At 53.1% G+C, this 14,187-nt stretch overlaps 1 protein-coding gene across 5 annotated transcripts in view; it reads left to right on the top strand.

Annotated features, from left to right (window-relative positions):
• MCPH1 (microcephalin 1) overlaps positions 1-14,187 on the top strand; it is a 170,629-nt gene that overhangs the window by 665 nt on the left and 155,777 nt on the right. For 2 of the 5 annotated variants that reach the window (XM_040966776.1, XM_040966780.1), the window contains exons 1-2: positions 177-970; positions 4,283-4,401. In XM_040966776.1, coding sequence (XP_040822710.1) covers positions 794-970; positions 4,283-4,401 — 296 coding nt within the window. In that variant the 5' untranslated portion in view covers positions 177-793. Of the gene's footprint in view, positions 1-176; positions 971-4,282; positions 4,402-14,187 lie in introns of those variants that run through there. The other 3 variants (XM_040966778.1, XM_040966777.1, XM_040966779.1) reach the window with 3 other exon arrangements.

Raw genomic sequence — 14,187 nt, forward strand, 5'->3', positions numbered from 1 at the left:
GCTCTGCCGCCTCCTGCCTGGTTGTGCCCGGGCCCTCCGGGGCGGAAAGCCTTTGCGGCTTGCTAACCTGCGTGTGAGCGCAGTGAAGGAGACCCGTGTGTGAGACCCGGAGGAGGCGCCAGGCTCTTGGCTTCTGACTGGCTCAGCTCCAGCTGTTGTGACCATTTGGGGAGCAAACTTGATGAAAGATCTGTCTCTTCGCGCTGTAAATCTGTTTTTCAAATGCAAAGTAAATACTTTAGAAGCACCTAGTGGTGGTGAGGCTGCTGTGTGACTTGGAAAGCCACAGTGTTCGCTGTCTGGCCCTTTGTGGCAGACAGGCCTCTGCTCTGCAGGCTGCGACCCTGCTGACCAGGAACCTGAAAGAGCATGAAGTGTTAGGAAGGTAAGTTGTGACATGGTCCGAACAATGTTGCTTGCTTAGTATTTTAAGAATCATAAATTGCGCTGATGCTGTTTTGAATAGGTCCTTAATAGAAGAGTTTAAATTGGCTTTTAAAAATATTTATTTGAAAGAGTTATAGAGACAGGAAGAAACTCTGTCCTCTGCTGGTGCGCTCCCCGCACGGCGACGGTGGCCGGCTGAAGCCAGGAGTGTCGCCTGGGCCTCCCACCTTTGCGCTGGGGCCCAGCTCTTGGTGTCTTGTCCACTGCTTTCCCGGGTCACTCCCAGGGAGCTGGATGGGAAGTGGAGCTTCCAGGACTTGAACCTGCTACCACATGGGATGCTGGTGCTACAAATAGTGTCTTAACTTCTTGTACTGTAGTGCTGGGCCCTGAGATTGGCTTTTCAATGTACGTAAAATGCAAGAAAAAGCCCTTGGACAGGAGATACCGGAAGTACAAATGTGAGTTTCCTGCTGCTATTTTGCTTTCAGATGTGGTGGCCTATGTTGAAGTGTGGTCCTCCAAGAGAACTGAAAATTACTCGAAGACTTTTACAAACCAGCTTGCAGATATGGGAGCGAAGGTAAGAGGTGCTGCCATTGACACGCTGTTGTCCTGTTTCCATCTTACTTTCCAAGTACTTTCAGACAGGAAGGGCGAAGCAGTGGGTCGGTGGTGGAAAAACAAACGTGCAGAAGTTAGACTCCTGGGATTTGGAGAATATGAGTGAGGGGCTGGAATTTGAGGTGCAGACTGGATTCTGACACTGATGCTGTTATTGAAAGCCCAAGAAAAGAAACAGATATCAAAGGACATCTTGTAAAGTGGGACTCAGTGGAAATATCTGGAAGGTGTTGGATCCATGAGTCTGGAACTTGAGGTGGCCAAGGCTGTCCAGCCTAGTCGCTTACCAAGGAGTGGGTGAGGCCCCAGCTGTGCTGTGGCACAGCCCCCAGAGCTGCAGGAAGGTGTTGGTGTGGAGCCCCCAGTGCTGCGTGCTCAAGCCTGCCGTGTAGTAAGGTAACCGCTGACGTGGGTCATGCTCCGAACAAGCGGTCAGACAGCTGTTGCCAAGTCCCCGTCCCAAGACAGGCCCGAATCTGGGGACGAGCAGTGGATGACCGTCTCGGGTGGGCCTCTGATTTGCCATCGCGTACATGGGCTTCCTTTGTCAGATATAGGTGGGGGTCAGTGCTTTTTCTTCAGAATGACAAAGGTGGACTGCAACTACGTGAGTCTGAAAGCAGATTGGGTGTTACTTGATTGTGACAGGACCTTACCTGTAGGGGTAAAGGAATCCTTCCTGTGGGTTCTTGCAAGGGGTCTTGGAATAGAGGCAAGTGTTGAGATAGGGCCGGCTGTGCCGCTCCCTTAAGCTAAGGAAGGGACGCTGGGGTCTCGTAACACCTGCACGAGGCTGCTAGGGTAGGTGTGGCTACAGGTGTGGGGAGCCCTCCTGGGAGGGTCAGAGGAAAGAGTGCTGCGGGAGGCAGGGCAGTGCAGGGCGGTGCAGGGCAGAGCAGGGTGGTACAGGGCAGTGCAGGGCAGAGCAGAGCTTTCCAGCAGTGCCGGGACATCAGGAGGGGAGAGCTCCAAAGATGGAATTTAGAAACATTGTTCATTTTCTGAGTTTCTGTGACGTTGGTTCTCTAGCTATAGCAGGATTTACCTTGGTCTTAAAATCTTTATTGCAGTTGTAATTCATTTAATAATGTGGAGTGCAGCATCTTTTATGAGTATTTTTTGAAAATTGAGCTGTTTTCAAAAAAGCACTCATTTTAAACAATGTAAATTTTGCTCGGCTTTGTCTCAGGTGTCTTGATATCCTGTGTAGATCTTTGGATGTCTTTAGGGTCTGTAGTGACAGCTTTCCATTCCTGGTGATGGTTATTTGTGCCTTTTCTGTTTTCTTGATTGTGTATTTGAATGTGTATTTGGGTGTGTATAAACATACCTGGGTTTTGGTGATTTTATTGAAGTCTCTGCAGGGACGCAGCTCTTGCTGTTGGGAGCCCCCCCTTTTCTTTTTTTTTTTTTTTTTAAAGATTTATTTTTATTATGTTTTTATTGGAAAGGCGGATATACAGAGAGGAGAGACAGAGAGGAAGATCTTCCGTCCGATGATTCACTCCCCAAGTGAGCGCAATGGACCGATACTATGCCGGTCCGAAGCCAGGAGCCTCTTCCGGGTCTCCCACGCGGGTGCAGGGTCCCAAAGCTTTGGGCCGTCCTCTACTGCTTTCCCAGGCCACAGGCAGGGAGCTGGAAGGGAAGCGGGGCTGCCGGGATTAGAACCGGCACCCATATGGGATCCCGGGCGTGCAAGGTGAGGACCTTAACCACTTGCGCCACCGCGCCGGGCCCAGAGCCCCCCCTTTTCATACGACTTGCCGTTTTGTTAGTTCTGACCTTCGGTATTGGTGAACTGTCTCTCAGGTGTCAGCCGGCTCTTATCCTCCAGCTGCCTGAAATGCCTGCACTGGCTGCCAGACTTCTGCGTTTGTCAGTTACGCCGCAGCGCCGGCACGGCTCCTGCGTTTGTAAGGATGCATTTTAGGTCACAGGTTTCCACAACCAGAACTTAAGCTGCCTTTCTCCAGAAGTCTGGCGGGTGGCAGTAGCTGTAACTGCCTCTGCTTTTCTTCAGTTCAGTGCTTTCTGCCCTTGTGTTGTTTGCTTGGATGTCTGGCTTTCTGACTTTTTTTTTTTAACTTGCATATTATGCATGTTGAATCATCTGTGTAACGGAGCTGTGCGAGGGAAGCAGGCAGGATTGCTAACTGTGCCCATGTGGGTGCCATCGGCACGGTGGCGGCTTGAATCATTAAACCACCACATGCCCCCAACTGTCTTATTTCAAGATACTCACATTTATAGAATGCTTGTGGTCCTCGCAATCCAGGATTACTTTAATTCTTTTTTGTGGTTTGAGATGATATAAAATTGCCTGCTGATCTGTGTGGGATCAGGATAATAGTTCATCTGTAACACTTCTCCTTTCTGAGGCTTAAACCTGATTTTTGCCCCCTTTATTCTGAGGTGTATTTAAAAGTTTGCTGACTATGCTAACAGCCTGGTAGTGGGGGAAGTGGCCATCTCTGTGTCACATTTGGGTCCCAATCTGAAACCAGTAGATTTTAGCTGCTTAGTGGGCTTCCAGGTCCTGTTATAGTCAATGGATGTTGTTTAAAGCAATGAATGGGTAGAGCCGTGAAGGTCATATCGAAATCGAGGCGAAAATGGCGGTCCGCTCTGCACTTGGTGCTGCTTGGTCTAGGGCAGCCGCAGCCGCGTGTTTCTTTGACTCCCCTCTGCAAACCTTTACTCACTCCGAGTATTCCTTTATTGTTTTTGTTTGTTGCACAGCTCTGTGAAATGTACTTACGTAGTTCATTTATCACTCTGCACATTTAAAAATGTGGCACCTGAACTTGGCCGGGGTCTTTTATTCTCGTAGGATGTGAATGTAGCTTAGTAACTTTCCCACTCTTGTCTGAGCGCTCTAGAGGTTTGGACAGTTGTGTGGAGATTAAGTTCTGTGAGACGCAGTTCTGATTCAGGTACTTTTCTTTTCTGATTTACTTACTTATGGGTGAAGCCAGAAGCTTGGGACTCCATCCCGAGCTCCCGCACCGACACCGGGGCCCAGGCGCTGGGAGCGTGGGCGACCTCCCAAGCACGTCAGCAAGCAGCTGGGCCACGGGCGGATGCAGTGCTCTGTTGCGGGGCAGCTCGCCCCACTGTGCCGCGATCCCAGCCTGGAGACGTGGCCTTCAGCAGCCTGCTTCTCTAACATTCTGAGAAAAATAATGAGTGAAGTAGCCTTGTTGATTAATTGTACTTAGATGTATAAATAATAATAATGTGCATCTTGTTTTCTGCATTTTATTTATAGGTTTCCAAAACTTTTAACAAAGAAGTAACGCACGTTGTTTTCAAAGATGGCTATCAGAGCACGTGGGACAAAGCCCTGAAGAGAGGGGTGAAGCTTGTGTCTGTTCTGTGGGTCGAAAAGTAAGTGTTGCCAAGTCATTTAGTTTAACATCTTTAAACTTCAGTTTCTACAGCTGCCTCTGCCAAGGGGGAGAAATAAACCTAGGGGCCCTGAGGCAGGGGTGTGTCTCACATGCTGGGAAGGACCTGAGAGCAGCTTGCATTAGGGATCAGCCATTGGATTCCACAAGCCCCAGATGGAGAGCTTAAAATAGCATCTTTCCTCTGCTCTGCAGGCTTGCAGTTCAGGATCAGGTGCCTGGCAGTGCGGGATCAGGTGCTTGGCAGCGCAGGGTCCGGCGCCTGGCAGTGCGGGGTCCGGGGCCTGGCAGTGCGGGATCAGGCGCCTGGCAGTGCTGTTTCTCCTGGGGACTCTCCTTGCCCACAGGGCTTCCTTGTGTCCTTACTTGGTGATCTCCATATCTTAATCCTGTGCGTGGCACGGACAGAGTCGGAGAGGAGACCGTGCAGTTGAGAAAATAAGAAATGAGGCAGATACAATCTAAAGATTACAAAAGCGGCAGCCGGAGGGGAAGGCCCGCTTCTTTGAGGAGAGTCGACCTAGGAGACTCGCTGGGGAGTCAGTGACCAGTGTTAATGTGGCACAAACTTTGACAGTTACATCTCATTTCAGTGTTAACCAGCCAGTGCTTGATGACCGGGGAGCAGCAGTGTGGCCTGCGTGAACCGGTCGGTTCATGCGTGTCTCAAGGGTGTCCCAAAGCACGCAGTCTGTGGCCTTGAACTATTACCCAGTGGTGGACACTTGTCCATAGGCCTTGACCTTGGTTTCAGACTTTTTTGCCCACTTGTGGACTGTAGCCTGCAAAGTTTACCTAGGTCTCTGGCACTAACAGTGTGTGAACTCAAGATTTTACACAAATGTCTTCCCACTCTTTATCAGGTCACACAAGAAACATTCCGCTTGCCTGTGGGTGCTTTAACCCAGCATGCATGGCCCAGCCCCAGTGCTTGCCAGGGGATGCTCCAGCCTGGCCCCAGCGCTGACTCCTGGGAACCGCTGGCTATGGCTGCCTAGCCTGCTGCACCTCCATGTGACCCAGCTGGAGATACAGCCTGGCCCAGCCCAGCTCTCTCCTAGACCAGTCCCTGCACATGCTGACTAGTGCTGTAGCTTAACTCAGTGTGCCCAGTCCCAGCTGTTAGGCTCATCAATGGGAACTGTGGCCTAGTCAGGATGTCCCCAAGTTCCCCTACAAGGTCCACTCCCAGCCTCAGCTCTCAGGGATGTCACAGGTGTTGGGTCACTCCTTGGCATGGTCTGCCCCGAGTCCTGGCCTCTGTGCTGGTGGCTGCTGTGTCCTGGCCCAGCACAGCCTGTTCTCAACGCTGGCTCTCCTGAGTGTTGGTGAGGTCACGCCTGACTACCCATCACCACTCTCATGCAACTGGCATGTATTAGAGTCCCACGGGGGAAATCCCACAAGTGTCCTACAGAATCTGCCGCCAGTCCGAGTTCCCTCAAGCTGGTTGCTGCCATGGCCCATGCTCGCATGTCCAGTCCATGTTCTGAGACTCGCTGCTGCATGGTGCGGCCAGGCACAACAGAGCTAGCTTTCCTGTCTGCTGGAGGGTGGTGGGTTTTGCTCATTAGGCCAGCCTGACTCTCTCACATGGGTGCATGCCTTGGTCTGACTCACACATGCTTTCCGATTTTCCTTCTGAACCAGCCATCAGCTTCCTCATTTACCTGCAAGTATAGTGTCCTGGAACATGGAAGCCCCCTAAACTTATTTTTCACGTATAAGTGCAGTGGCCCAATCCTTGGGGTCCCCCAGAAGTCATTTCCCACCTGTCAGACACTCTTTTGGCTGCCCCACTGTCACACATCCCCAACCCCCCTCTCCAGGCAATGGTCTCTTGGGGTCCAGTGGCCCAGATGGCCTGGAGCTGTTTATCTGTCCATCGGTCCATCCTACTTTGTGGGCCCCAACAGTAGCTTTGGGTCCAGTGGCCTGGATGGCATGGAACTATTTCTTTATTTTTATATTTTAAAAGTTAGGGAGAGAGGAGAAGCAGAGGGTTTAAAAGGTTTCTTCTGGAATCAGTCACTGGACATCTCTTTTTTTTTTTTTTAATATTTTTATTGGAAAGGCGGATATACAGAGGCGAGACAGAGAGCAGGATCTTCCGTCCGATGGTTCACTTCCCAAGCAGCCGCAATGGCTGGAGCTGAGCCAATCCGGAGCCAGGAGCCAGGAGCTCTTCTGGGTCTCCCACACAGGTGCAGGGTCCCAAGGCTTTGGGCCTTCCTGGAGTGCTTTCCGAGGCCACAAGCAGGGAGCTGGATGGGAAGCAGGGCCGCTGGTATTAGAACCGGCACCCATATGGGATCCCAGCGTGTGTGAGGGGAGGACTTTAACCACTATGCTATCGCACCGGGCACCACTGGACATCTCAACAAGTGCTTTTGGTAGAGTGGAGACAGCGAGAGAGACTGTGGTGGAGCAGAAGTTGGAAGGAAAGGCGTTGGGAACTCCAGGTAGGCTGCTTTGAGGAGGACAGCTGGGCAGTAGCGGAAGGGTCTTATAAGAAGGAGAGATGTCGGCCTTGGACTCCTGTGGGAGGGAAGCAGGGATGCCCGGAAGGAGGAGACACTCCCTGGGACGGGCTGTGGGGACAGGCCCTGGTGGACAGCTGAGCCAGCTAGGCTCGGGTAGCAGGAGTGCTGTCTCCCGGGGGTTATGAGTGAGTAGATCTGGCAGTCAGGCCATGTGGAAGTTCTTTTGGAGGTCTGCCCTCTTTCACAGTGAGAGGAGCAAGATTGCCTCTTGAGAATGACATGGGAGTCATATCTGGAGGTTGGAGAAGGGGCAGAGTGTCCGGGTTAGACAAGGTCATGGGGACAGGGGCCCTGCTGATTTAACCAGGTTACAGGTGGCTTTTTGTTTTTAAGGGTTGATTGCTTGATTGGTTGGTTAGAAAGGCAGATTTACAGAAAACCATGTGCTGGTTCATCCCCAGATGGCCGCAGCAGCCAGAGCTGAGGGGATCTGAAGCCAAGAGCCAGTAGGTTCTTCCAGATCTCCCATGTGGGTGCTTGGTCCCAAGGACTTGGGCCATCCTCCACTGCTTTCCTAGGCCACACGCAGGGAGCTGGATGAGAGGTGGGGCAACTGGGACACACGTGAGATGCTGACACCTGAAGGTGGAGGATTAGCCAGTTGAGACATCAATACCAACAACCTCCAACCCCCACCCCGGTCTCCAGGTTGGGATTTTGTAGGCAGCTTAGCTTGCCCTGAAGTGAGAGGGCCGGGGAGTGACATGTCCAAGGCACAGGTTAACCGGAGAGGGTGGTGCTTGAAGCATGGATGGGGGGAGTCCTTTGAGCAGGTGGTCACAGCCGCAGCTCCCCTGCCTTCACAGGCCCCTCTTTCCATTTCAGTGTCTTCTTTACTCAGTTGTACAAAAAGCAGGTTCCTGCTTGGCGCTCCACAGAATCTAGAGTGCCTGAAAACACAGTTGCAACAGTGTGTAACTCGGTGTGGGGGCAGGCCAAGCTCCAGGGCGGGGTGGTGAGTCACGGGACTGCAGCTCCAGGAAGCCCACTCCCACCGCAGCGAGCCATTTCAGGCTTGGTGTTGAATGCCATGCCTTGCTGTTAGCTTTCCAAGTTAGCAGACAACTTCTGGGAAACGCAGTTGTTCTCTGTACTCTGTGCCGCATTTCTGACACCATGTGGTTTTTTTCACACCAAGTGATTTTCCAGCTCTCTGAACAGCAGTGATTCCTAAACTTTATTTTTAGAACTTTTCTTATTGATGGTGCTCACACAGTTGGTCAGGGTGGGAAGGATCGAGGGTTAGGGAAAAGTGGGTGTGATCATTGTTTCCAAATTGTATATTTCTTCCTGTTTCTGGAGGAAGTGGGGAGTTAAGAGGAGAAGCCATGCCCAGCCTCCCAGTACCCGGATGGGGATGGGGAATGGCCACCTGACATCAACCTGGGGTCCCAAGGTGGTGCATGCGCCGAAGGTTCTGCCCAGGTGGTTTCGATAGTTCTGAAATGCTCTCGGCCTCACCTATCCAAGGATCAGGAAACCTTCCAGTGTCCACTGGCTGACACAGTCGACCTCAGAGTGTCCGTTTGCCCAGGTTTCTGCTGTCACCATTTGGCTGGGACAGTTGTTCAGTTTGTTCTGTTTTCCTTCCTCTGCTTTGGTAGCAGATGTTCTCTGCAGGCCCCAATGGGCTGCCATATTCGCAGCGTGCATCAGGGCCTGCCGTCCACTGCTGGTCTTTTCCACTGAGGAGGACCTGTTCTCCCAGGCAGTCCCAAAGACCCAGGCCAGGAGACCCAGGTCCTACTCGACCCCATGTCCCAGGGCTTATGAACCTGATACCCACTGTGCAGGTGGGCTCAAGGACCTAGGCCAGGAGACCTGGGACCCTCTGGACCTCCCTGCCCCTGGAGCTCACAGACCTGGCACCCACTGCTCCCATACTGGCATGGCTTGCCTCACCTTGGTATCCACCAGACCATTGCATAGCCTGGCTCGGTCCAGCCTCTGCATAGCCTGCAGTTCCAGCTCCTGCTGGTGGGTGCTGCAGCCCAGCGAGGCCCTAATGTGAAATGGCTGGTGGTGTGGCCCAACCTGTTCTGCCCCTAGACCCGACCACATGTATGCTGGCAAGTACTGTGACCTGGCCTGGTCTGGGCTCCTTGGCTTGCTTCTTGTGCTCACCTGTAGGGACTGCATCCTGACAAAGGAGTTTCCAAGCTCCTCTGTCAGGCCTTCAGTGGGAGATCTCAGGTACACCAGTGGGTCCTCGGCCCAGGCTGCCTTTGTCTACCTCTTGTTCTGGCAGGAATAGTGTCCTTGCCAAACTGGCACACACCCATTCTGGTTCTCACTGTTGGGTATTGCAGCCCAGCCCCACCTGGTCCTCATCTAGACACAGCCCTCATGTGGTTCAGTGGGAGCTGAGACCTAGCCAGCGCATTCTGTGCCTAGCCTGGTTCTCATGAGCACCTGTGGGTGCTGGAGTCTAGCCCGGCCTAGTGCTCCCCAGACCCAGTCCCTACCTGTGCTGAGGGAGGCTGCAGCCGTGTCCAGCCCAGCCACTGCCCCTATTGCGGCTCTTGCACTCACCAGTATGAACCCCAACCCAGCCGGGGTGTCCCCATAGCTCCCCAGCCAGGCCTGTTGCCAGCCACAGCTCTTGCTCGTGCCAACAGAGATTGCAATTCCACAAAGCTGAGCCCACTTGGCCCCCACAGATTCTACCTCCAGACCTGATTCCCACAGGCTGGTTATTGCTGTGCCCCAGCCTAATGTCACTTGTCCCTTGTTCTAGTTCTCACTGGGGGGTACTAAGGGTGTGTGGATAGGTGTAAAGAGAAAAGAAATGGACCACTACAATTTCAGTGCCGTAATGGACCGTGCAGGAAAGCTGCCCTTTATTTATACAGAAGCCGTCACAAACTTGCACAACTTTTTACACCACGGTCCAGTGGGTGTTTCTAAGGATGATCTGCCAGTTGTTTCACCTTGAGGTGGGATGTTGTCCGTCCTGACCCTGCGGTCTGGTCTGGAAGTTCTCAGTAGATGGTGCATATCAATCAGTAACATCCCTACTACAATCCTCATTCTACAACTTAATCTTAAATCAGTTAAGGGAGGAAATGCATCACAGAAGGAGGGACCTAAAGATCATGGAAAAAAAGGAAAAAACCCTAAACATAGATTCCCACTATACCCGTGACTTAACACTCAATGTTAGTGTAAACCTCTTCCAGCCATGTGGTCAATGGGAGCAGTAGAGACAGCAGAAATTGTTAAAGCCCTTTTGCCAAGACGTTATCAGCAACATCACCTCCCAAGTTCGCATAGATAGAAGAAGCCAACTCCACAGTGGGAAACAATGCCTAAATAGATTACAGAATTCTCAGCGGGTGGTCAGGTGTCCAAGCAAACGGGGTGGAACTGCCTTGAGGTGTTTGCCTTGTCTGCAGTGGAGTGGCTGTCTTCACACCTTCCTCTTCTCCACACCCAGCAGGTACCGAGACCCAGCCCTGCTAGGCTCCCTGCCCTGGCTTTGGTTTGTGGCAGTGTATGGTGCTCGGTGATGGTTGATGCTGAGAACGGCAGCTCAGCTCTCCATGTGTGCTGCTACTTCAGTCTGATGCTTAAACGTCTTCCCATTCATCCCGTCCAAACCGCCTGGGCTCAGCTCCTTGCTTAGCTGCACGTACAGCAACTGCTCACCTGGACGTGAACCCTCAGGTCCCCGCTAGCCTCCCTCTCTGCCACCACCCAGACCCCTGGTGGGACTCTCAAGTGCCCAGAGCATGCTGCTAGGCAGCCTGAGGACTTCACCAGGTGCCACTGGTGCCCAGGCTGCCCACCTGAGGGCTGGGGAGAGGTCCCCAGCCAGATTCCTATACTTTGATTCACTTCTGACAACATCTAATGCAAGTCCCCACTTGGAATGCCAACCACAGCTCCAGGGTTCTGTCGCTGCCCACTGACCCGCTGTAAACTGAACCCATGGTCCCTTCTTGGGCTTAATTGTTGCTAGAACAGCTCGCAGAACTCCGGGAGATGCTCTCCTGCTCAAGCTCAGGACGGCCAATTGCAAGAGTAGCCGGGCTGGCGTGGTGCGGGTATGCTGTGTCAGCAGGCCCAGCCCCCTCTGCCTCTCCAGGATGGGTACCAGCGGCTGAGCGCTCACAGCACTGCCTCCAGCCCCTCCCTCTGCAGGTCCCAGTCATCATCCAGGACCCTGCCTACTCCACGCCATTCCCATCGGTTCAGGCCGCAGGAGAGGGACTCGCTAGCAGTACGCAGACTCCTTCAGGACTTTATTTAGGAGCTCTGCGGGCTTGGGCTTTTAGATCACATCTAGATAGAACAAAATTGAGTTGACTCTCTGGACGTTCTGCATGACACCTCTGCTGTCAGCCACACATGCCTTCCAGAGCCTTCATCACTGTGGACAGCCTGAACCCAGAGCAGGCCTGTGACAGTGTGGCCACGGCCACCAGCACCTAGAGCAGGCCTGTGACAGCACAGCCACGGCCACCAGCACCTGGAACAGGCCTGTGACAGCACAGCCATGGCCACCAGCACCCGGAGCAGGCCTGTGACAGCACAGCCATGGCCACCAGCACCCAGAGCAGGCCTGTGACAGCACAGCCATGGCCACCAGCACCCAGAGCAGGCCTGTGACAGCACAGCCACGGCCACCAGCACCCAGAGCAGGCCTGTGACAGCACAGCCATGGCCACCAGCACCCAGAGCAGGCCTGTGACAGCGTGGCCACGGCCACCAGCACCCAGAGCAGGCCTGTGACAGTGTGGCCACAGCCACCAGCACCCAGAGCAGGGTCCCAAAGCCTTGAACCATTACTTTTCCAGGCACATTAGCAGGGAGCTGGATTAGAAGTAGAGCAGCTGGAATTAGAACAGATTTCCATATGGGATGCTGGTATCTCAGAGTGGTGTGCTACGCCTCTCAGCTGGCCCCTGTTGAGCTTTTCAGAGTGGTGATGTTTTTGAACTGTGAATCCTTAGTTGAATAGGTGGCTTGTAGTTTTTCCCTTCCGGGTGGATTGCGTCTTGATTGGCTCTTTCCTCACTGGGTCTGACTGAGTTTCGTTTGGTTAGTTTTGCCTTGGCTGCCTGTGCTTTGTGGATCTCCATCAGGAGCTCGTCTCCTAATTGGTGTCTTAGAGTGTTCCCCTTACATTTTCTTTGAGGAACTTCGTGGTCTCAGCACCTTGGGGTAGACATAGAGACCCCAGTGTGGGGAAGAGTGTTCTGAGGTGTGACTTGAGTGGTTTTGACAGTTCTGAGAAGTTGCTGGTTTTGTTGCTCTGGGTTGAGGAAATTTTTCTAAGGTCTGTTGGTTGACAAAGTCCAGTTTAGTGCTTTCTCGGGTCCAGGAGCATGCTGCAAAGCTTGGCCCACAGCTGTCCAGCCTGCTCTGCTTTCCATCCTCTGTTGAGGCGGTCAGCAACTCCTGTTGGCCTGGGTGAGTCAGATGTCGCTTCCCTCTTGTCATCTGGACGTGCTGTCCAGCTCACACGCATCAGCGGCCAAGGAAGTTTGGTCTTGACACACACTAAGGTCAGACCACACATCCTATGGTTTTGTCTGTGGCCAGGGTCCGAGTCCAGCGGCCTGGTCAGGAAGTCTCCCGAGAAACATTGTCTGGGTGAGTTCAGACTTGACTCTGCCCCAGCCAGGACAGATCTGGGCTCTTGGTCAGTTCCATGCAGCCCTCTATCTCATGAAGCCCAGCCTAGCCAGCCCACCACAGACCCAGTCCTCATGCATGCCAGCAGGTGCCACAGTCTAGTTGGGGCTACCTCCAACAACCCCCACCAAGCCCGGTTCCAGCCCTAGTGTTTGTGCGTGCCAATCTCTGCTACAACCTAGCTTGGCCCAGCCCATACCCCAGCCGGCTCTCTCGCACACCCGTGGGGGCTGTGGCTTATCTTAGCCCACAGATGTGCCCTTACATGTGCCCACCTGATCCACTCCCAGCACTGGGCTTTGTGCTCACCAACAATAGCTACAGCCTAGTAGGGGAAGTGCCAGCAGTCCCTCTGCCACTCATGTTCTCAGGTCTTGTGCCTGCCAGGGCGGGCACTGCATTGCAGCCTGACACAGCTAACACCCAGTCCCCTGCACTTACCAGTGGGTACTGTGGTCTAGCCAGGCTGGCTGGCACCCATTCTTGCTGTTGTGCGTGTCGAATGGTATGCAGCCTCGGCCAGCCTGGCCTGCTGCATTTTCAGCTCTCCCACTCATTAATAAAAGCAGCCCCCTAAAAGAAGAGTCCCTGAAGTTCCCCTGCCAGGCCCAGTCTGAGATGGCCTGCGCCAGTCCTGGCATTTCCCCTTCACTTCGAAAAATAGCTTCCCTGGATATTGTTTTCTTGGTTGGAATTTTTTTCTATTTCTTTTTAAAAGATTTATTTATTTTACTTGAAAGAGTTAACAGAGAGAGAAGGACACAGAGTTCTTTCTGCTGTTTTACTCCCCAGTGGCCACAGCAGCCAGCGCTGAGCTAACGTCGGGAGCCAGGAGCTTCTTCCCGGTCTTCCACCTGGGTTTAGGACCCGACGCCTTGGACTGTCCTGTGCTGCTTTCGCACGCCGTCAGCAGGGTGCTGACTGGAAGCAGAGCCTATGGGACTTGAACTGGTGTCCATAAGGAATGCTGGTGCATCACTTGGAGGATTAGTGCACTGTGCCACCGTGCTAGCCCCTGGGACTTTTTCTCTTTCACGGGACCTGATGCAGTGCCTTGATGGGATAATCCTTCTCCTTCAAGTGCCAGGATCCCATGTGGGCGCTGGTTTGTGTCCCACTGCTGTGCTTCCCATGCAGCTCCCCGTGTGCCCTGGAAGGCAGCGAAGGTCGGCCTTCTGTCTGGGCTCCAGTGTACGTTCCCTCTGCTGCACTTGGGACGCTGTGCCCACTTGGGGGACCTGGAAGGGGCTCCTGGCTGCCCGCCTCAGACCAGCTCGGCTGTGACCCTGCGGCCGTTTGGTGGTGCAGCAGCGGATGCAAGGCTTAGCTCCTCGCTGTAAGGTCTGTGTTCCACATAAATGACTCTAAAAATGCACGTAAACCCTGGGCTTTCCAAATCCAGAATCTTCCTTTCTTGTTTGTTAACTATTATAAGCCAATCTCATTTTAATCTTATAATTACTCAATGTTAGGTCTCCGCTATTTTAGAGAAATCTGTTTCTGTGTAAATATGTGTGTAGTGTCACAGTGGCAAGCTCTTCCTGGCTGTAGCTCTGCCTGGATCGGTGGAGTCCTGCGTGGGT

Source organism: Ochotona curzoniae, unplaced genomic scaffold, assembly GCF_017591425.1.
Source record: "Ochotona curzoniae isolate NIBS_2020 unplaced genomic scaffold, NIBS_Ocur_1.0 scaffold_4506, whole genome shotgun sequence".
In the NCBI taxonomy this organism is placed as follows: domain Eukaryota; kingdom Metazoa; phylum Chordata; class Mammalia; order Lagomorpha; family Ochotonidae; genus Ochotona; species Ochotona curzoniae.